The following is a 22,710-nucleotide window of genomic DNA, read 5'->3' on the forward strand; positions in this document are numbered from 1 at the left end:
CAGATTGTGATTCTTTCCTAGACCATTTTTCCTTCTGCGTGCTCAAAAATTGGAACCAGCCCCACTGTGGCCAGTCTGGCTACCAATCAAGCTTCCCTTTCTTTCCTAGGAGTGCTCGCCCTATGCAGCTCATCTCTACGATGCTGAGAACCCTCAGACGCCCCTCCGGAATCTTCCTGGCCTCTGCTCTGACTACTGCTCTGCATTCCATTCTAACTGCCACTCTGCCATCTCCCTACTGACCAATGACCGTCGCCTCCAGGGGTCACATGAAAAGGGTGGCGCCCATTTCTGCCACCTCCTCAACCTTCCCGACAAGGACTATTGCTTCCCTAATGTCCTGAGGAATGACCATCTCAACCGCAACCTAGGTGTGGTGGCCGAGGACCACCAGGGCTGTCTGCAGCTCTGCCTGACCGAGGTGGCCAATGGGTTGAAGAACCCTGTCTCCATGGTCCACGCTGGGGACGGCACCCATCGCTTCTTTGTGGCTGAGCAGGTGGGGGTGGTATGGGTCTATCTGCCTGATGGGAGTCGCCTGGAACAACCCTTTTTGGACCTCAAGAATATCGTGTTGACTACTCCCTGGGTAGGGGATGAGAGAGGCTTCTTGGGGTTGGCTTTTCATCCCAGATTCCACCGCAACCGCAAGTTCTATATTTATTATTCATGTCTGGGCAAGAAGAAGGTAGAAAAGATCCGGATTAGTGAGATGAAGGTTTCTCGGGCTGATCCCAACAAAGCTGACCCCAGATCAGAAAGGTGAGACATGCTCAACTCTGTACTGTGCTCCAAAATAATGTCAGTCCATCCTCTGAGATGATAAAGGGAAACGTTTCTGGTTTTAGAGCCACTAGCTTATAATACTGACCAAGGAGTCATCGTTGAATAATGAGGACAGACAAGTTAAGACTTTTGAGTCGGTGTTCTTCATGGGGTATAGCCATCACCTTATAGTTACCTAATCAGAGCCATGCTTGGTTGTTTTCATAGAATGCAAGCAATGGCCAGCAGCCACAAGGGTTTGAGAAATGATTATAGATAATATCAATATATTAAATATAATAGTGCCCTCTGATTATGTGGCCATTGGATTCCAGGCCCTTGGCCTCGAACAAGGGAATGATCCTCACAGGAGGCTGTGACACAAGGCCATAGAGCTGTGGATGCATGGTCTGATGAAGGACTTAATTCTGTCACTCCAAGCTCATGGTCTTTCCACTCCACCATTCTGTCTTTTTTCCTTCTTGTTCTTTCTGCCTTGTCTCTCTTTTCCCAAATAGCCAGGTTGGGGGATTGAACAGATCATGGAGAACTAACTGATAGATTTATCCCTGCTGGCTTGCCCAAAGGAAGGGATTAAGAATTCTGGTAGAGCAGAGAGTAAGGTCAAGAAAAGAGTGATTGTTACCCTGGCTGTGTCTATGGCTCATGAAATCATGGTAAGAAAGAAGAATGGTTCATGAAGGAGCCACACTGGGAAATAAGGGGTGTCTTAGCACTCCAAGCTTTGTGATTCTTGGGAACTCCGAAGCAGGTCTTGGCTGGCTTGGACCAGTCATGTCTGGGTGTCTGAAGAGGATGCAGTTTTAGCTTATATCAAAGCCTAATGCATGGTTTCTTTTCCTTCCAGAGTCATCTTGGAGATAGAAGAACCAGCCTCAAATCATAATGGTGGACAACTTCTTTTTGGTGTGGATGGTTACATGTACATATTCACTGGGGACGGAGGGCAGGCTGGGGATCCCTTCGGCCAGTTTGGAAATGCTCAGAACAAGTAAGCAGGGTGGATCTGGGCCCCTGTCCCTTTAGGGTGAGTCCTTGGTGTGTTTTTGCTGAGATGGAGTCTTTGGAGGGTCAAACCCGAATCACTTACTGCAAGATGTAGCCCCCTCTGTTGAGGCAAGTGGGAGGAACATTTGGTTTTCTGTCCTATAAATTTTAGGCACAGTGTATTTTGGTAAGTAATACTGCGGATGCTCAGTGTAACTCTCAGAGTGCTACGGAGACACGAATTCAGTGTTCGATATATATTAGGGGGACATTATTGACCACACCAAGATTTTACCCATTTCAATTCAACTCAGCGATATTTTTGAACACAGTGCTTCAGGCACTGTGCTAGACCCTGGAGACATGTGAGAAGGTTAGTTAATAAGTGATATGTATTGAATGCTTACTGTGTGTCAGGTATCGTTCTGAATACCTTGTGTATCTTTAAGAATGTAATTCTATTTATTTATTTACTTATTTGAGAGGGAGGGAGAGAGAGAGAGCACAAGCAGGAGGGGCAGAGGGAGAGAGAAACTCCAGCAGACTTAGTGCTGAGCGTAGAGCCTGATGTGGGGCTCAATCTCACTATCTGAGCTGAAACCAAGAGTTGGACACTTCACTGACTGGGCCACCCAGGTACCCCAAGAATGTAATTCTAACATCGCATGAGGGCAGGAATTTTTATCCGTTTGTTAATTGATGTATCCCCAACACCTTGAATAGTGCCTGGCGTAGGAGTCACTTCAGAAATACTTACGGAATGGACGACTCCTGTGAAGTGTAGGTATTATGATGGTCCTTTCACTGATGGGAAGATAGAGGCAGAGAAGTAAAGTAACTTGTCTAGGGCCACACAGCAAGTAAGTGGCAGAACCAAAATTCAAACTCGGAGCAAGCTGGTGCAAGAGCTCAGTGAGGGCTGGGCTGACCTAGATAAAAGTCATATGATCCTTCTGCCCTTTGTACCAGCAAGCACTTGAATGCCATTATCCCTGGTATTAAAATATTGAAGTTATAATAATCAAGAGCGAACGGGCGCTTGGGTGGCTCAGTAGGTTAAGTGGCCGACTCTTGATTTTGGCTCAGGTGGGGAGCCTGCTTGTCTCTCTCCCTCTGCCCCTTCCTCCACTCTCTCTCTCTCAAAGAAGTCTTTTTTTTTAAAAGATTTTATTTATTTATTTGAGGGACAGAGAGTGTGTGAGAGAGATCACGAGCAGGGGGGAAAGGGTAGAGGGAGGAGCAGACTCCCCCTGCTGAGCAAGGAGCCCAGTGTGGGACTCGATCCCAGGACCCTGGGATTATGACCTGAGCCGAAGGCAGACGCTTAACCGACTGAGCCACCCAGGGGCCCATAAATAAATAAATCTTAAAAAAAAATAGTCAAGAGCTAACATTTGTCAAATGCCTACTGTTGTGAATTGCTTCACCTGCTACACGCAAGGTAACTCACTTAAGCCTTGCAACCACAACCACACATCGAGGTAATGTTTATCTCTCCTGCTTTACAAATGAGGAAACTGAGGCCCAGAGGCCACAGTCACTGGCAGAGCCTCGCTAAAAGCTCTGATCTTTTTCTGTGACCACAGTGCTCTATGAGGAAGAAGAAGCCAACTCCTTTTAAAATTCATAGTATTAGTGCCCGCTTCAGCAGCACATATTACTAAAACCAGAACGCTACAGCGATTAGCATGGTCTCTCTGCAAGGGTGTTGCACACATTCATGAAGTGTTTCATATTCAAAAAAAAAAATTCATAGGGTTAAACCAAACCTGGGAGAAACCATCTCATCAAAAACATTTTTTTAAAAATTGAAGCTGCAACTGGCTTGCTCAGGGTCTTATGGGCCAGGACCGCATCAAACTTTTGCCTACTAGTTCTCCTTGAGCCAAAACTTGGCAAGTCTTAACATTTTGCATAGATCTATATACCTATCTGTCTATCTATATCATATAGACATGACTTTATGTATATATCTTGTGTACATATGTATATATCTGTAAAAAATCATGTCTTCCCATGTGATTCTTAGTAGTTGTTTGACATTGACCATCCGTAGGTCCTCCTGGGCAATCTCTGGTCTGGTGCCATTTTATTTTATCTTCTATTTAGTTTTAGTTAGTTTTTATTTTATTTAGTTTTAAAATTTGAATACTTAACACCAAATCTACCCTCTTGAAAAAATTGTAAGTGTAAAAAAAATTTTAAGTGTAAATACGGTATCGTTAATGATAGGGACAAACGTACAGCAGATCTCTAGAACTTACTCATCTTGTACACAAATGTCCAACAGGTGTATGAAAAGATGCTCAGTGTCTCTCATCGTCAGGGAAATGCAAATCAAAACCGCAATGAGATATCACCTCCTATCTATTAGGATGGCTCTCTACCTCCCCCCAACCCCCAAAAGAACCAAACACAAAAGACAGCAAGTGTTGCTGAAGATGCAGAGAACTTTGTACACTGTTGGTGGGAATGCAAAATAGTGCAGCCGCTCTGGAAAACAGTATGAAGAGGCTGCGAAAACATTAAAAACATATAAAACTAGCCAATGAACTGGCAGTCCCATTTCTGGGTACTTATCCTGCGCCTGTTTCCTGGCCCTCTTTCTTTCAGAAGTTCCCTGCTGGGGAAAGTGTTAAGGATTGATGTGAACGGGGCAGGCTCAGACGGCAAGCGGTACCGAGTGCCCCCGGACAATCCGTTTGTGGCTGAGCCAGGGGCCCATCCTGCGGTCTACGCCTATGGGGTCAGAAACATGTGGCGCTGTGCCGTGGACCGAGGGGACCCTGTCACACGCCGGGGCCGAGGCCGGATATTCTGTGGGGACGTGGGACAAAATAGGTTTGAAGAAGTCGACATCATCGTGAAAGGCGGGAACTATGGCTGGAGGGCCAAGGAAGGGTTTGAATGTTATGACAGAAAGCTTTGTCACAATGCCTCCTTGGGTAAGTCAGAAGTTCTCTGGGTGATTTCTTGAGTGAATTGAGAGGGTTGGAGGTGGAGGTGGGGGATACGACCTGAGAGTGTTCTGCCCTGCAGGTGGCTCCGGGGTCTTCCTCTATGTGCTGTGGGATTGTGTTCTCAGGTTAGCCCTCTGGCCACTGGCACCAGAAACACGCTGGGCAGTGCTTGTTGACCTGATGCATTTGAATCTTGGGTGGATTCAGGGACTGGGGTTGACCGAGGAATCTATACTTTAGATAAATTACCCACATGATTTTTAAAGGCATGCTATTTTGAGAACCACTAGTAGAGGAAAATTGGTGGCTCTATGTTTTTAATTTATTCCCATTTGGCACAGCCCGCTGAAATGACATTCCATATGCAGTCGGGTGGTACATTCCATATACAAACCCTAAATGTCAATAATCAAGATGTGCTTTTCTGGGTCGCCTGGGTGGCTCAGTCATTAAGCGTCTGCCTTTGGCTCTGGCCATGGGATCGAGCCCCGCATCGGGCTCCGTGCTCGGCAGGAAGCCTGCTTCTCCCTCTCCCACTCCCCCTGCTTGTGTTCCCTCTCTCGCTGTGTCTCTCTCTGTCAAATAAATAAATAAAATCTTAAAAAAAAAAAGATGTGCTTTTTAGGCATATCTTATCACCGGTGCTTAATCTTTTTGGGTTCTCTAAATTACAAAGGAGTCTTAGAGACCCTCACAAGTTTTTTAAATCCTTAAGCCTGAATATCTGCCATGTCAGCCTAGGGGATAAACTTAGGTGTGTGGATTCCCAGGTCACTGCCTCACAGGTGGGGGAATTTTTGGCTTCCTTTCTACTTGCAGAGACCAGGCAAATAGGAAACTCACAAATACTGTAGTTGGTCTGTTGAGAAAAATAAACCTGATTCTTTTGGCTGCTTGCCCTACCAAATTTGGATCAAGAGAGAAAGCGTTCTCCGCTCAGTTAGGCAACTACATTTTAAAGTCCCCATCTTCCTTCTTGAAGCTCTCAATTTTTTTTTTTTTTTTTTAAAGAGAGAGAGAAAGTGTGTGTGCATGCATGAGCAGTGTCGAGGGGGGCGGTGTGTGTGGAGGGCAGCAGGAGAGGGAGAAGGAATCCCAAATAGGCTCCGTGCTCAGTGTAGTCTGATAGGGGGCTTGATCTCACAACCCCGAGATCATAACCTGAACCGAAATCGAGTCAGATGCTTAACCAACTGAGCCACCCAGGCGCCTGAAGGTCTCAGTTTTTAGCTATGACACTCTTTGTTCCTGGACAGGTGACATTCTGCCAATCTATGCTTATGGCCATGCAGTGGGGAAGTCAGTCACTGGAGGATATGTCTACCGTGGGTGTGAATCCCCAAATCTCAATGGCCTCTACATCTTTGGGGACTTCATGAGTGGGTAAGAAAGGATTGATGTCTCCTTTTTTTTTAATTTCAGCATTTTTATTGAGTTATAAATTACATGTGGTGAGATACAGTCTCTAAGAGCACAGTTGGATAAAGTTTTACAATATATACACTTGTAACTATGTTAAGATGCAGAACATTTCCATCACTCTGGAAGGTTTCTTCTTGCCTATTAGCCTGTCAATACCACCCCTTTCTCTCTCACACTCACACGCCTGCACATCAGCCAGAGGTAACCACTCCCATCACATTGATTTTGCTTCTGGAACTTAATATAAATGGAATCATACATATGTATTCTTTTTTTGTACATATATGGCTTCTTTCATTCAATAACATTAGTGAAATTCATCACTGTTGTCACATGTGTCAGTTTTTCTCTTTTACTGCTTTGTAATATTCAAGTGTTTGAATATAACACCAATTATTCATGTATTCTCCTGTTTTGGCTATTTACAGTTTTTTACTACATATTTATTATATATTTGTTATATATATTTAAGTGTGTGTGTGTGTAGATTCTGTTGGATTTTCTATGTAGAAGACCATTTTGTCTGTGAATATAGATACATTTACTTTTTCTTGAATTGCAAAGCTTTTATTGTTATTCTCTTGACTTATTGCTTCATCTTAAACGTCAGTACAGTGTTGGATAGAAGGCTTCCATTTTCACCAATGAGTATGATGTCAGTTGTAGATATTTGTATATGCCCTCTATCAGGTGAAGAAGTTTTCCTTCCATTCCTGGTTCACTGAGAGTTTGTATTGAGTATGGATGTTATGTTTTGTCAAATGCATCTGTGCATCTAGTGAGAGAAACATGTGGTTTTCTCATTTTTAGTTTTTAATATAGTGAATTATATTGATTTTTTTTTTATCATTGAAGCAATCTTGCATTTCTGGAATAAATACCACTTGGTCATGATGTATTTTCCCTTTAATATATTGTTGGATTGGATCTGCTAACATGTTGTTGGAAAATTTTGCATCTGTGTTCATGAAAGGGATTTCTTTCTTGGAATATCTTTGCCAGATTTTGGCATCAGGATAATGCAGGCTTTATTTTATTTTTTTAAGATTTTATTTATTTATTTGACAGAGCAAGAGAGCACAAGTAGGGGGAACAGTAGAGGGAGAGGGAGAAGCAGGCTCCCCGCCAAGCAGGGAGCCTGATGCGGGGCTCGATCCTAGGACCCTGGGATCATGACCTGAGTGGAAGGCAGATGCTTAACCATCTGAGCCACCCAGGTGCCCCTAGGATAATGCAGGCTTTAATAGAATGAGTTGGAGAGTATCTCCTTTTCTTCAATTGTCCGAAAGAATTTGTGTAAAATAGGTATTATTTCTTTATAAGTTTCTTCCAGGTGAAGCCATCCAGGTTTAAAGTTGTCTTGTAGACAACGTATAGTTGTGTCTTGTCTGGCGATTTCTTCTGTCTTCTTTTTTTGTTAAGGATTTTATTTATTCATTTATTAGAGAGAGAGAGAGTGAGAGAGAGAGCAGGGGAAGGAGAAGAGGGAGAGGGACAAGCAGACTCGATGCTGTGTTTAGGCCGACGTGGGGCTCGATCTCAGGACTCTGAGATCATGACCTGAGACCAGTTGAGGCTTAACCAACTGAGCCACTCTGGCACCCCCATTATTTCTTCTGGCTTCTAATTGGTGCATTTAGACCATTAACATTCAAAGTGGTTATGGACACAGTTGGATTAATATCTACCATATTTATTACTGCTTTCTCTTTGTTGCTCTTGTTCTTCGTTCTGTTTTTTTTTTTTTAAGATTTTATTTATTTATTTCAGAGAGAGAATGAGAGATAGAAAGCACGAGAGGGAAGAGGGTCAGACGGAGAAGCAGACTCCCCGCTGAGCAGGGAGCCCGATATGGGACTCGATCCCGGGACTCCAGGATCATGACCTGAGCCGAAGGCAGTCGCTTAACCAACTGAGCCACCCAGGCGCCCCTCTTCGTTCTGTTTTTGTCTTTGACTCTTTTTCTGCCTTTTGTGGATTTAACTGAGCATTCTATAGAGTTCCATTTTCTCCCCTTTCTTAGCACATCAATCATACTTTTTTTTCTTTTTCAGTGGTTGCCTAGAGTTTGCAATATACATTTACAACTAATGAGTCCACATTCAAATAACATTATGCCACTTCAGGATAGAAACTGAGGTCACTGAGTTGAGACTGTCACTTTTTCTTTACTTTTTTTTTTTAAGATTTATTTATTTATTTTAGAGAGAGTGAGCAAGTGGGAGTTGGGGGAGGGGCAGCGGAAGAGAATCTTTTAAGCAGACTCCCTGTGGAGTCTGACCTTGATCCCACAACTTAGAAGATCATGACCTGAGCTGAAAGCAAGAATTGGATGCCCAACCAACTGAGCCATCCAGGTGCCTTGAGACTATCATTTTTTCTAATACATATGTTTAGTGCTCTAAATTTCCCCTCAAGTCCTGCTTTAATGTCATCCCATCAATTTTGATATATTGCATTTTCATTTTCATTCAGTTAAAAATATTTCCTAATTTCCCTTTGACTTATCTTCTCACAAGTTAGTTTGAAGTATGTTAATTTCCAAATATCTGAAGTTTTCCTGAGGTCTTTGTGCTATTTATTTATAATTTAGTTTGATTGTGGTCACAAAGAGACTGTATTTGATTTGGAAGATTACCCTGGATTATCTAGGTGGGTCCTAAATGTATTATTGGAAGAAGGAGGTAAAGGGAAATTTGAAGACAGAAGAGACAGAAGTCAGTGTAACAACAGAAGCAGTGTGATGAGCCCATGAGTCAAGATTTGAGGACAACCATTGGAAGCTGGAAAAGGCAAGCTAATTGATTTTCCTGTAGAGCCTCTGAAGGGAGCACAGCCCTGCCAACACCTTGATTTTGGCCCAGTGGAATCCATTTCAGGATGTTGGCCTCTAAAACTGTAAGAGAATAAGTGTGGGTTGCTTTAAGCCACCAGGTTGTGGTGATGTATTACAGTGGTGGTAAGAAACAAATATAGTTACCATTTTCAATACTCCTCATGAATTTGTACATATTTCCTTCTGGGGATGTCATTTTTTTTTTTTTTTAAGATTTTATTTATTTATTTGAGAGAGAGAGAATAAGAGACAGAGAGCACAAGAGGGAAGAGGGTCAGAGGGAGAAGCAGACTCCCCGCTGAGCAGGGAGCCCGATATGGGACTCGATCCTGGGACTCCGGGATCATGACCTGAGCTGAAGGCAGTCGCTTAACCAACTGAGCCACCCAGGTGCCCTGGGGATGTCATTTTTTTAATGCTTGAAGAAGTTCCTTTAACATTTTTTGAAAAATGGGTCCATTGGTGATGAATTCTTTCTGCTTTTGCTGTCTTTTTTCCCCCTTCCTTTTTGAAAAATATTTTTGCTAAATATAGAAGTCTATGTTGACATATTCTTTCTTTAATTCTTTGAAATGTTGCCCATTATCTTCTGCTTGGCCTTAATTCCAATGAGAAATCTGTCATCCTTATATTTGTTCCTCCATATTTAACATGTCATGTTTTCTCTGGCAGCTTTTGAGATTTTATCATTGGTTTTGTACAATTTCATTATGATATATATTGGTGTAGTTTTATTCATATTTCTTGTGCTTGGATTTGGTTGCATTAGTTGGATTTGTGAGTTTATAGCTTACATCAAATCTGGAAAAATTTTGGCTGTAATTTTTTTCAAATAGTTTTTGTTTCCCCACCTTCTTTTTTCTTCTCGTTTGGATACTTGAATTATGTGTGTATTAGGCTGCTTAAAGGTTCCTGCAGCTCACTGATGATTTATTCGTGTTTAAGTTTTATTTCTCTGTGTTTTAAATTTTGGGTAGTTCCTATTGCTATGTCTTCAATTCATGAATCTTTTCTTCTGCAATGTCTAATGTGCCATTCATTCCATTTAGTGTTTGTTTCTAAATCTCAAGCACTGTATTTTTCATCTCTAGAAACCTTATTGGGGTCTTTTGTATCTTTCCCATGTGTCTACTTAGCTTTTTGAACATATGGAATCAGTAAAAAGTCACTGTTTTAATGTTCTTTGCTGAAGTGAACATCCTTCATTTCTTTGTCAGTTTTGATTGATTTTTCTCTTTATTATTGTTTCTCTCTATATTCGTTTGTATTTTCCTTCTTCTTTACTGCCTTGTAATTTTTTACTGGATGCCAGACATTGTAAATTTAACACTGTGGGTGCTGAATATTGTTGTATCTCTCTAAATAAGTTACTTGGAAATAGTTTGATTCTTTCAGGTCTTGCTGTTAATATTTGTCATGTAGGACCAATGTGGTGCTTATTCTAGACTATCGATTCCTCAGTATTGAGGTAGGACTTTGCTAGAAACTCTTCCTAATGCTCTGTGAATTATACTTACACTCCACCTTACCCTGAGTAAGTGCTAAGTACTTTTCTTTCTAATTCTTTCCTCTGATTTAGGAAGTTTTCCTCACATGTATGTGCTGTTAATGGCTATTCAAAGGAGACACGTTGCTGATCTCTGGGGCCTATTCTCTGCACCCCCTCTTCTCTCCAGTATCTGTCCTGTAGACTGTTCTGCATAGGTCTTCCTGACTCTCATCTCTGTCTTTTCACCTTAAGGAGTCTGCTGGCTCTGCCTGTGTTTTCCTTCCTCGTGCTGGAAGCTTTCTCAAGGCAGTAAGCTGGGACAATTTTAGGGCTTACCTTGTTTGTTTCCCATCTCTTAAGGAATGTAGTCCTTCATTGTCTGATTTCCAGTGTCTTTTAAAAATTATCATTCTGGGCGCCTGGGTGGCTCAGATGGTTAAGCGTCTGCCTTCGGCTCAGGTCATGATCCCAGAGTCCTGGGATCGAGTCCCGCATCGGGCTCCCTGCTCCTTGGGAGCCTGCTTCTCCCTCTGCCTCTCTCTCGCTCTCTCTCTCTCTCTCTGTGTCTCTCATGAATAAATAAATAAAATCTTAAAAAAAAATTAGTTGCATAAAACCTTTAAAAAAATAAAAAATAAAAATTATCATTCTATTTTGTCTAGGTTTTTGACTGTTTAAGGTATGTGGGTAAATCTGGCTCCCATTACCCCATTTTTGTTAAAAAGGGTAGTAATATTTTCATACTGCAATTCTTGGTTTCAGAGACAGGGTAGAGCTAGTAATTGGTCAGTTCCTTTATCATCACTCGTTAGATCTTTGGGATTTAATTGTTCTTTGTTTTTCCCACAATTCCCACCCACAGTTCCATCTCCTTACATATCACTTGGTTGATATTCAGTGATTCTTAGTCAAAACACATGCACCAAAATCACTGGGATTGAGCATCTCTGTTTCTATAAAATGTTTCACGTGAAAAAAAAGATTTCATATGACACACTAGTTGACCCATCTTCCTTTTCTTTTTGTTTTAAAAACCTGCTTTTCGGTCAGACAGATGACAAAGGGTTATGAAGCATCGACCTGCTACTACATAGACATAATTATAACAAAAATAGCTACCCGTTTTTGAGCCCTTACTATATGTGCCAGGCACACCGGGGAGCTATTCATGTATATTATCTTACTTAACCTTTGCAACTTTTGTCCATGGTAAATTCATTTTACAGATGAGGGAACTGAGGTGTAGCCAGTTAAGCACTGAGCCAAAGGTCACAAACTAATAGAAACTAGAATAGTCTTCTGTAGTGGTGCAACCTTCATAGTGCACCAGACTCCTCCTATAATAGAAGATGAGCTTCTCCATCTAGGGCCAGCAGGTGACTGAGGTATCTCTGAAGCAGCTTTTTGATTCCTGGGAGAGGCTAGGTGCTGATCTCCTAAGGGAGGATGAAAAATATCCTGCAGGGTGAAAATATGGATTCCTGTAATAAAGGTTTTATTTTTTATCTAGTCGACTTATGGCTTTGCAGGAAGATAGAAAAACCAAGAAATGGAAGAAACAGGACATTTGCCTGGGCAACACTGCGTTCTGTGCCTTCCCAGGGCTGATCAGCACCTACAGCAAATTTATCATCTCTTTTGCTGAAGATGAAGCAGGTGACAAATATACAGGGTTATTCTGTTTCTCCTTATTGGAACTTAAATCATCGCAGGCATCATGAACTAAACATTTGTTATAATCATTATTACTACTGTTATTATTATTATTTAAAGAGAAACTACACTTCTGTTTTCGCTACCATTTAGTCAACTTTTCTTTTTTTTTTTTAGAGAGAGAGAGGGAAAATGTGCAGTGGGGGGAGGGGTAGAGGGAGAGGGGAGAGAGAGAGACAATCTTAAGCAGGCTCCGCACTCAGCATGGAGTTCAACTCGGGGTCCAGTCCCATGACCCTGAGATCATGACCTGAGCTAAAATCAAGAGTCGGACGCCTAACTGACTAAGCCACCCAGGCGCCCCATAGTCAACTTTTATAATGTACTGGATACTGTTCTAAGCGCTTTACATTTTTTTATGTTATTTAATAATTACAACACCCGCATGATGTAATAATTATGCTTATATTGCCAGTGAGGCAACAGATCGAATATGCCAACCTACCTCTTCTTGGTTGAGGCCCACACCTCACTGTGTGGGGGGCAAATCAGGGTTTACACTTTGGTCTTTCGGTCTTTTGACCACGAAGGAGATTTCATGTCCTCCTCCCTGATTTGATTCTAATCTGCCATCACAGGGAGGTGGACAGGGCCAGTAGTGGGGCAGACGTGGTGGGTGGACGCTGGTGTTTATCCTCCTGGTGCTGCCTGGGAGGGAGAACCCCTGGTGATCAGCCCCTGACTGGCCTGTTCTCCTTCCCGAGCCTACGAGGAGTCTGTGAGGTAAGTGCTGTGAGTGATCCAGGGAGAATTTCCTTCCTGACAGATCTTAGTAAAAGGGTAGACAGCTCGGTAGGAGGCTATTCGCTAGACAGATGAGGTATTTATTAAGGGCATCAGCAAAGCAAAGCATGTGTGCACGTAGAGAGACAGAGACTCCACTCTACTAAATTGCCTCAAATTCTTTTTTTTAAATATTTATTTATTCATGAGAGAGAGAGAGAGAGAGAGAGGCAGAGGGAGAAGCAGGCTTCCAAGGAGCAGAGAGCCCGATGCGGGAGTCGATCCCAGGACCCTGGGATCATGACCTGAGCCGAAGGCAGACGCTCAACCATCTGAGCCACCCAGGCGCCCCTAAATTGCCTCAAATTCTGTAATCAGAAAATGGAGTTTTAATTTCAGCTTTACGTAAGTTATGTTACATTTTGAAAGATAGAATTTTACTTTGTGAGGAGGACAGGGCCTGTGATCTCTTTGGTATTTGGCACTGCATCTAGCCATGCTTGGAGTCTCAGAAGGGAATAAAATGGACTCTCAGGGCCCTTCCAGACCTGGGCTTCTCTGTGAGTGTGAACCAGAGCCTTGAAAGTTTCCTCAAACTGGGTTTCTTTCTGCTGTGAGTCATGGGGTGGCCGTGCCAGACCTTCACTTGAGCAAGTCATACAGAAATCGAGTCAGCTCCTAGACCTTTTCCTAGCTTATAGTTTGAGATGAATATTTTAGAGGCTCAGAGGCTGTTTTAGAGAATTCAAGCATTCTTAATAGAGAAAGTCTAAGTGTGTTCCAAACTGGAAGGCCAAATGTATAAAAAAGGAGAGAAACCACAGGCTGGCAGGATGATGCTCCATGGAAGGAGGATGATGTGGAAGCCACAGGCCTGGTGGGGTCTCTGCCCTGGCGGAGCCCCTCTAGGCTGGTGCCCCAGGGAGGCTGGAGTCCTCAGGGCTGGGGCTCGCTCTCCCCGAAGGCTGGAGCCCCGGAGGCGGGTCTGCCCTGGGATCCTGGGCTGCTCTGTCTTCTGCAGCTTGCTCCTCAGAAGGCCTCCGAAACCCTGACTTGGGTGGTTTGGTTTGCCGTGCCTGTGAGGCTACTCGGAGGAGAAAACAGGCAGCTTTTAAATACCAGTCAGTACATCTGGCCAACAAAAACTAAGTGTCCTTGGCTAAATTTTATCGAGTGGACTTGCCAGGGTGTTCCCAAGCCAAACTTTGCCCCAAATCGCCCTAAGGCCAGGAAAGCTGTTTCAAGGCAAGTTATTTTCTTCCTTCCTTCCTTCTTTCTTTTTTAAAGATTTTGTTTATTTATTTGGGAGAGAGAGAGAGAGAGAGACAGCGACAGAGAGCACAAGCAGGGGGAGTGGGAGAGAGTGGGAGAGGGAGAAGCTCCATCCCAGGACCCCAGGATCATGACCTGAGCTGAAGCAGAAGCTCAACTGACTGAGCCACCCGGGCGTCCCAAGGCAAGTTATTTTCTTCCCGAGTTGTTTGCTCTTGTGTGTTTGCACGGAGTGATTCGGATTTTCTGCTCACATCTTAGCCTTTCCCACTTATGGACATATTTTTAAATCTGAGTATTTCATTATTTTATTATCAGTCATCAGCTGTAGACATATCATTTTTGGTTGAACCTCCAGTACTGCTGTGGTATACTTCCAGGGTTTTCTAGCTGAGAGCTGGCATAAATAAGTGACTTTGGGGGGAGGGGCGGGCGTGGGGCTACCATTGCTGGGTGGGTCCTGATGGGTTGGATTTCTGAATCAGGCACATTCTCTAGAGGGCTGGTTAAAGTACTAATGTTTGCACAAAATTTACATCGCGTGCATTTTGTTTTACATGGCATATTACAGTTTTTTGGGTAGTCTTTTTTGGTCCTAAAATATATTTTTAAAATTGTCAGTTGGGCATGACAGATGAAATTTGCTTCTAGCATCGTTTTCCCCTAAAAATACAGTGGGAAGTCTATGGCATATTTAAGATGTATAATATACATAAACTGGTGTTGTGTAGGGACTATGCCACATGTGGGGTTTTCAATTAGAGCGGGAATTATTTTCATGGTCTAGAGGGGCTCCTGCATGATGGCACCCCGTGTACGTGCAGAAACTTGGTGGACCCCTCGTTTTATCTAACGGACAGTGCCTGGCCTTTCCAGTCAGAGGAGGCAGACTGGCTCTAGGGTGGGGTGCGTCCTAATGTCTCGGACCCCTTACAGGGCAAGATGACAATACAGTTGGTGAGTACACAAAATCCAGAGTTTATTAGGCGGCTGTGCGTGGGGGCTCCATGAAGACCGGAGGCCTCACATTCGGCACGAGACAAACATTGGTTACTGTCCTCCATGAATTCAAGGAAGAAGGTTGTGGAAAAAATTCAGAGCTGTCTGAAGTTCTAGGCTTTTTTAGATTAGCAGTTTAGTGGACATTTACTTCCATGAGGTTGAGAGAGAGCATACAACAAGCGAGCTCAGTTCAGTGCAGTGGCACAAATGTTAGAAGGTGTAAAGAGATAAGAAGGTAAGAGTAATGGCTGATCATCACTTTCTAATTTTTTTGAACATTTATTTAGGGGCAACTGGGTGGCTCAGTTGGTCATGATCCCAGGGTTCTGGGATTGAGCCCCACGTTGGGCTCCCTGCTCGGCGGGGAGCCTGCTTCTCCTCCCTGTTGGTCGCTCCCCCTGCTTGTGCTCTCCTGCTCTCTCTCTGTCAAATAAATAAATAAAATCTTAAAATGAAACAAAACAGGGGCGCCTGGGTGGCTCAGTTGGTTAAGCGACTGCCTTCGGCTCAGGTCATGATCTCAGGGTCCTGGGATCGAGTCCCACATCGGGCTCCCCCTTCTCTGTGGGGAGCCTGCTTCTCCCTCTGCCTCTGCCTGTCACTCCCCCTGCTTGTGCTCACTCTCTCTCTCTCTCTGTGTCAAATAAATAAATAAAATCTTTACAAAAAAAAAAAAAAAAAAAAATGAAACAAAACATTTATTTATTTGAGAGATGTGGGGGAGGAGCAGAGGGAGAGGGAGGGAGAGAATCCTTAATTAGACTCGCCGTTGAGTGTGGAGCCCGACGCGGGGCTCGATCTCAGGACCCCGAGATCCTGACCTGAGCCGAAACCAAGAGTTGGACACTTAACTGACTGAGCCACCCAGGTGCCCCATCACTTTCTAATTTAATCCCTAATAATCGTGTGAGGTATTATGAGTCCCATTTGACAGATGATTAATAAATAACGTTAGGGTTACACAGGTTGAGAGGTTGCCCGAGACAACACAGCTTGCAACTGGTGTTGTCAGGATTCCAGGTCAGCTGATCCAGGTCCGAAGTTGGGCTTGTCCACCCTTCCTGTCCTGTCTCTCACAGGTAACCGTGAGAAGAGGTGGAATGAGGTAGTGACCGTGAGCAGAGAGCATTCAAACGGGAAAGTGGGAGGAGGTGGAGGAGACCGTGGGTAGAGGTGGTTTCTGGGAGGTGTGGAGAAGGCCAGGAGGAGAGCCTGAAGAGTGGGAGGGCCAGGGAAAGCAAGGGACCCAAGGACCAAGGAAGGAAGGTGCAAATGGAGGGAGAAGTGAGGCGGGGGCAGCAGGGATTGGTGCCAGTGGACTCAAGAAGGGGCAACAGAAAGTGCCGGATAGGGCGTTGTTAAACGTCTGCCTTCAGCTCCGGTCACGATCCCAGCGTCCTGGGATCGAGCCCCACGTCGGGTTCCCCGCTCAGCGGGGGAGTCTGCTTCTCCCTCTCCCTCTGCTTCTCCCCGCCGCTCGAGTGCGAGCACGCGCTCGCTCTCTCTCTCTCTCTCTCAAATAATTAAATAAAATCTTAAAAAAAAAAAGTGATGGAGAAATTGTCCTTAACTGGTAGATGGCTATTTCAGGGTTTCTCAGAGAATTCTTATTAGTAGTAAAGAGGTGGGGAAGGACATGGTAAATCGTTAAGGCGAAGTTTCTGAGAGCAGAGAGATGAAGCTGGTTTGGTTCATTGAATGTAAATAGAAATGCACGTCTGTTGGGGTGCACTCTGAGCTATTCTTTGGGGGTCAGGGAAGGGCTTTCTTCTTAATGAGCTCACAGTCCAGTGAAGGCCAAGCTGTCAGCCAGGGTTCCAGGGTTCCTTTCCTGGGGTTCCCTTCCTGGGGCTCACTGCATTTCAGGGTTCTAACCCCATGTCGAGGGTTTTCTGTGCATCCAGCTCTGTCTCAGCCGTGCTATTGATCACCTGTCCCTGTTTCCTCAGGGGAGCTCTATTTCCTGGCCACCACCTACCCCAGCGCCTATGCACCACATGGATCAATTTACAAATTTGTTGACCCATCAAGGTGAGTTTTGGTCTCATTTTCTTCTTAGGTGCATCCATATCAGCCTTTATCTTCATGGCAGATCATAAAAACAGCCCTGACTCCCCAGAAATTACCAGAAATTATCAATGAAGCAAATCTTTGCTTTAGATAAAAAGCAGATGGGGCAAATAAATGTAGGGCAATGTGTCTAGGAATTACGAAACATTTGGGAACCGGTCTCTCTGTGGTGGGAAATGAGGCTCTTGAGCCTTTCTTGGATGACTAGTCTAGACTTGTGGCTCCTGTTTTATTTTTTTATGCTTCTGGAAACTTCTGCCTGGGATCATCTGACAATGGGTATATAGTCTGACCATCTGAGTAAGTACTGTTGCCATCTCCCCTGGGTTTGGTTGAGGTCTCAAGGTCCTAGGCAAATATTTATTTATTTATATTATTATGATGATGATGATTATTTTTTCCTGCAGGAGCTACCTTTGAAGGGCTCCTACTGGCCAAATCTGGGACAATTTATTTATTTTTTAATTTTTAAAACATTTTTAATTTAAATTCAATTAATTAACACATAATATATTATAAATTTCAGAGGTGGAGTTCAGTGATTCAGCAGTCTTACATAACACCCAGTGCTCATTACATCACGTGCCCTCCTTAATGCCCATCACTCAGTTACCCCATCCCCCCACCCACTTCACCTCTAGTATCCCTCGGTTTGTTTCCCAGAGTTAAGAGTCTCTTAAGGTTTGTCTTCCTCTCTGATTTCGTCCTGTTTTATTTTCCCCTCTCTTCCCCAATGCTCCTGTTTTGTTTCTTAGATTCCACATATGAGTGAAATCATATGATAATTGTCTTTCTCTGATTGACTTATTTCGCTTAGCATAATACCCTCTAGTTCCATCCACGTCGTTGCAAATGGCAAGATCTCATTTTTTTTTTTTTTTTGATGTCTGAGTAATATTCCTGTATATATACACCACATCTTCTTTATCCATTCATCTGTCGATGGACATCTGGGCTCTACCCATAGTTCGGCTATTGTGGACATTGCTGCTATAAACATCGGGGTGTAGGTGCCCTTTCGGATCCCTACATTTGTATCTTTGGGGTAAATACCCAGTAGTGCAATTGCTGGATCATATGGTAACGTCTTGAGGATCCTCCATACTGTTTTCCAGAGTGCCTGCACCAGCTTGCATTCCCACCAACAGTGTAAGAGGGTCTAGGTAAATATCTTAAACCGATTTCTTTTTTTTAAAAATATATATATTTTTTAATTTTAGTTATTTGAGAGAGAGAGAGTGAGAGAGCACAAGATGAGGGAAGGTCAGAGGCAGACTCCCCACCGAGTAGGGAGCCCAATGCGGGACTCGATCCCAGGACTCCAGGATCACGACCCAAGCGGAAGGCAGTCGCTTAACCAGCTGAGCCACCCAGGTGCCCCTTAAACTGATTTCTTAGTGTCTCCACCTGACCCTTTCTGGAATTCAGTGGCAATATTTATTCACTGGGTGGATTCTGTACTGTTTACTTCTGCTCTTTTGCTGACCTCTTTCAGAGGCTAACCAACTGCCCAAAGGACACAGGACAGCTCCCATCTGAGGGTGTCAAGCGTGTGGTTTGTACCGTCCTGGGAGGTGATGCAACGTATCTAGCCTGAGGGCCTGGGGCAGTGCATGGATTTATCATAGGATTCTGCCCCAAAGCAAGCTAGTCTGCCCCACAAATCAGTTTGAAGACAGACCCGCAGAGGAAAACTTCTCTGTGAGGCTACATTGCTCCTATGTGGGATGGTGCTCAGACGACATTCGGCAGCTGTGTGTAGATTGGGGCTCAGGAACCAGGCCCTGCGCGGCTCCATTTGGCAGCAGGCTCTCGGTTTCTGTGTTCTCGGGAGTTCCTGGAAGAAGCTCAGTCCCTGAGGCTGTGCCTGGAGTGCTTTCCAAATGGCACCTGCAGGATTGCTAAGGGCCGAATTAGGTGGTGGGCTGCTTCACTGCTGGGTCTGCATATTTCCCGTGCTTGGGGGGAGCAAACCCAGCACCCAGTTCGAGTGCCTCACGTGGCAGATAATGGCTGGGTTGGAGTTCTGCTCTTTCCACTCAGAGGTTTCCTGTGTGAATCACTTTGTCTTTCCTTTGACAGTGTCCTCGTTTGGCTAGGGGATAATCAAGCTCCCCACTATCATAACAGCAGCCATAAAACAACTGTAAACCCTGTCCACATGGAATACATCCCTCTTGGCTCACCTGTCTCTCAGGTTGACATTCACTGAGTTGTTGCTGTGGGCCAGGCACTGTGCTGGGTGCTGAGCAGGTGGGCTCTCATTTAGTGCTGACGGAATCCCAGGGAGACAGGCTCACACCTGTCACTCTACAAGGAAGCTAGCTGAGCTTGGCCAAGTGAACGTCCTTGCCCAAGGGACAGCTAGCAAGACGGGGCCCCGGGTAGGGACACCGAGGATCAGAGTCATTTTAGCATCTCTCATTCACTTCGGCCGTCGCCATGTGGAGTTGGACAGACTTTCAAAGCTTCTCCAGCAGTGGATCCAGATTCTGCTCTGCTTACTTAGTCAGCCTGTCTTGCACCTATGACAACTTTCTGAGCAGCAAATGATTTATTTCCGTGTGACTTTTTTCTCTTTTTTTCCTTCCTTCCATCTTTTCTTCTTGCCCTTTCTTGAGAGTTATAGACCCTGGAGCCTGGGTTTGAAACTTGACTTTGCTACCGACTAGCTGTGTGACCTTGCATCTGTGTCTTAATCTTTGTGTGCCTCAGTTTCCCCTCTGTAAAATGGGGATCGTGGGGTTATGATGAGGTTTCAGTGAGTTATATTTATGAAGCATTTGTGCAGAGCCTAAGCACAAGGTGTCTGTTAAATAAAGAAAATTACTTTTTTTTCCACCTGGAATGAGGGCGATAGGAAGGAGAGACAGAGCTGGAGCAAGGAAGACAGAGAAGGAGGCAGTGGGGACTGGCTGGAAAGTTCCATGTCTGCTCTGAAAAACGAGGCCTCCTTGTCTCCAGGGTCCCTTTTATTTCAGAAGATGCACCCAGGAGACAACAGTTACGGAATTCTTACTCTAATAGGCAGAGAGGCTGGCAATCCTTCAGGGGCTGTGCCATGAGTTCTTGACGGGATTCTCTTGGAATCACCTCCATCATCGTCATCATCATCATCATCATCATCATCATCTTCATCTGTGGGGCAGTTGTTATGTGTTGGGCGCTGTTCCAAGTGTCGTTTTTTAAATCTCCTTAAAAAATGATTTTAAAAGTGACTTATCAGTCGCTTATGGTATGCGAAGTACACAGCCCTTATTTTTATTTTAATTTTTTTTAAAGATTCATTTATTTGAGAGAGAGAGAGTGCGCATGCTTGTGTGTGGGGGGAGGGGCAGAGGGAGAGGGAGCGAGAGAATCCTGGAGCAGACTCCCTGCTGAGCAGTGAGCCTGATGTGGGGCTTGATCCTAGGACCCTGAGATCATGACCTGAGCTGAAATCAAGAGTTGGCCACTCAACCGACTGAGCCAGCCAGGCGCCCCTCACAGCTCTTATTTATTCCTGCAAGCATGGGTACAATTACTTTTTCTATTTTATCGATGTGGAAATTGATGCTTAGCAAGGTTTACTTGCCCGTGGTCCCCAGAGTTTGAACCCAATTCTGTCATCACGCCCGTGCCCCTGACCCCATCACTACAGTCTGTCCCAAGAGCCTGTAGTGTCCCTGTTCTTTCTCCTCCTATTTCCTACTCCCATCTCTCTCGTCCCCATGGATAAAGGAGAGCTGAATCCAATTCTTGCAAATGGGTGACCTTGACTTCCTGGTCCCATCCTCAGAATCTTGCGTCCTCACTTTTTCTCTCTATTTTTAGGCGAGCACCCCCCGGCAAGTGCAAGTACAAGCCAGTGTCGGTGAAAACCAAGAGCAAGCGGGTCCAGTTCAGGCCGCTCGCCCGTGAGTCTGTCTCTGTCTCGGGTTCAGGCTCAGGCCCTGGCATCGAGGCGCTGGCACGGTGCCCTCTGCAGACATGCTCCAGTCCTCCCATGGTGGGAGCTCTGTTTCCTGCCGAAGTCTTATGCTCTGGATGAGGACTGTAACTGTGGCTCGGTCTGTACATCTCCGTATACCGGAGTGTGCACACGTGCTTCTGCAGAGACCCGTTGTCCTCTGCCCATCCATCAGTTCTTCACTGAGCACTGTTCATTTAGCCCTGAGTTTGCAGGGGTCACTGTGCTAATCCCTGGGGCTATAGGAGTGAACCTGACCTGTAGGAGCTCAGAGTCAGATGTAGTGCAGGCAAATGAAGAAAGAAATATAGCACCGAGGCTCTGGTAGAGAAGGATGCCCAGGGGACCGAGGGGCCTCTAGAGTGAGCAGAGGCAGGGTGGGGATTCAGGAAGGGCTGATAGAGGAGGGAAACTAACTGTTCCAGAGCCATGGGTCACTGGAGTGACCCTCTTAAAAAAGTAATTATATTTAGATCAAGGCCAGTCACGAGGCTTGAGCTTATAACCCCAAGATCAAGAGTCCCATACCCTACCCCTGAGCCAGACAGGCGCCCCTGAAAAGAATTTATATTAACCCTCCTGTAGTCGTAGGTATCCTGGGTGGTGTTTCCCTTAGGGTTACTTTCCAGGATTTCTGTTTCTCACTAAATAAATACTTGTTTCCCAGAGACAGTCTTGGACTTGCTAAAGGAGCAGTCGGAAAAAGCGGCTAGAAAATTATCCAGTGCAACTTTAGCCTCCAGCCCTGACAGGGCCTCATCTCAGAAAGGCCCCTCCAAGAAGCCAGCTTTTCCCACAAGCAGCAGGAAGGCATTTCGAAGGCCTGGTATGAAGAAGAGAGCCAGAGTGTTGTCCCCAGGCCCCCAGGGCAAGAGGAAGCAGAGCCCAAAACCCCCCAGGGGCAGGGTCCGGCAGTCAGCACCCCCGAGGTGAGCTGGCCGAAGTCTCCCTCGGCCTCTTCTGTCAAGGTGGCTGACCAGGGGATGTGCCAGGGGAGAACCACCTCGCCGCCGGAAAGCTGCTCGTGCCGCTGCCGAACGTGGGCTCCAGCTGTATGGGAGCCGGAGCTGGAGGTGGGGGCAGGCAGAGGCAACCTGACTTAGGGCCAGCGCGGTCGTCCTCTCTGCAGGAATCTTGCTCTCTGAATGGACCGATGCTCCTTCTCTGCTTCCGTGGAGACACCAGAGCCCACGTGGCCGGGGCGCCCGGCTAACCTTGTGCAGTGGTAAGCCTTGGAAACCCACTGCGCATCTCTCTTGTTTCATAAATGCCTACAACCTAAAGTAATAAATCAGTACTTGCTCAATTGGTCCTGTACCCTTTGATCTCTTGGATGTTTGTCTGGCATTCAGAAATCTGGTGTGCTTCATCTGTTTGCCCAAGAACCCTACTTCACTCTCCTGCCTCATCCCAGGTCCAGGAGGGGGCCCGTAGGGACATGTTTCCAGGCAAGCCCCTCTAAAAATGGTCCTCTCCTTTACCCCAGGCTATAGCTCACAGA

General features: G+C 45.1%; 1 protein-coding gene across 1 annotated transcript in view; it reads left to right on the forward strand.

Moving 5' to 3' along the window:
* HHIPL2 (HHIP like 2) overlaps nt 1-22,508 on the forward strand; it is a 28,405-nt gene extending 5,897 nt beyond the window's left edge. Inside the window, exons 3-10 of the mRNA XM_027611938.2 lie at nt 110-762; nt 1,634-1,777; nt 4,387-4,718; nt 5,990-6,116; nt 11,991-12,136; nt 17,140-17,221; nt 21,074-21,156; nt 21,877-22,508. Coding sequence (XP_027467739.2) covers nt 110-762; nt 1,634-1,777; nt 4,387-4,718; nt 5,990-6,116; nt 11,991-12,136; nt 17,140-17,221; nt 21,074-21,156; nt 21,877-22,142 — 1,833 coding nt within the window. The 3' untranslated portion in view covers nt 22,143-22,508. The remainder of the gene's footprint in view (nt 1-109; nt 763-1,633; nt 1,778-4,386; nt 4,719-5,989; nt 6,117-11,990; nt 12,137-17,139; nt 17,222-21,073; nt 21,157-21,876) is intronic.
* The last annotated feature ends 202 nt before the right edge of the window (nt 22,509-22,710 follow it).

The sequence above is a fragment of the Zalophus californianus genome, chromosome 10, assembly GCF_009762305.2.
Source record: "Zalophus californianus isolate mZalCal1 chromosome 10, mZalCal1.pri.v2, whole genome shotgun sequence".
NCBI classification, from domain to species: Eukaryota; Metazoa; Chordata; class Mammalia; order Carnivora; family Otariidae; genus Zalophus; species Zalophus californianus.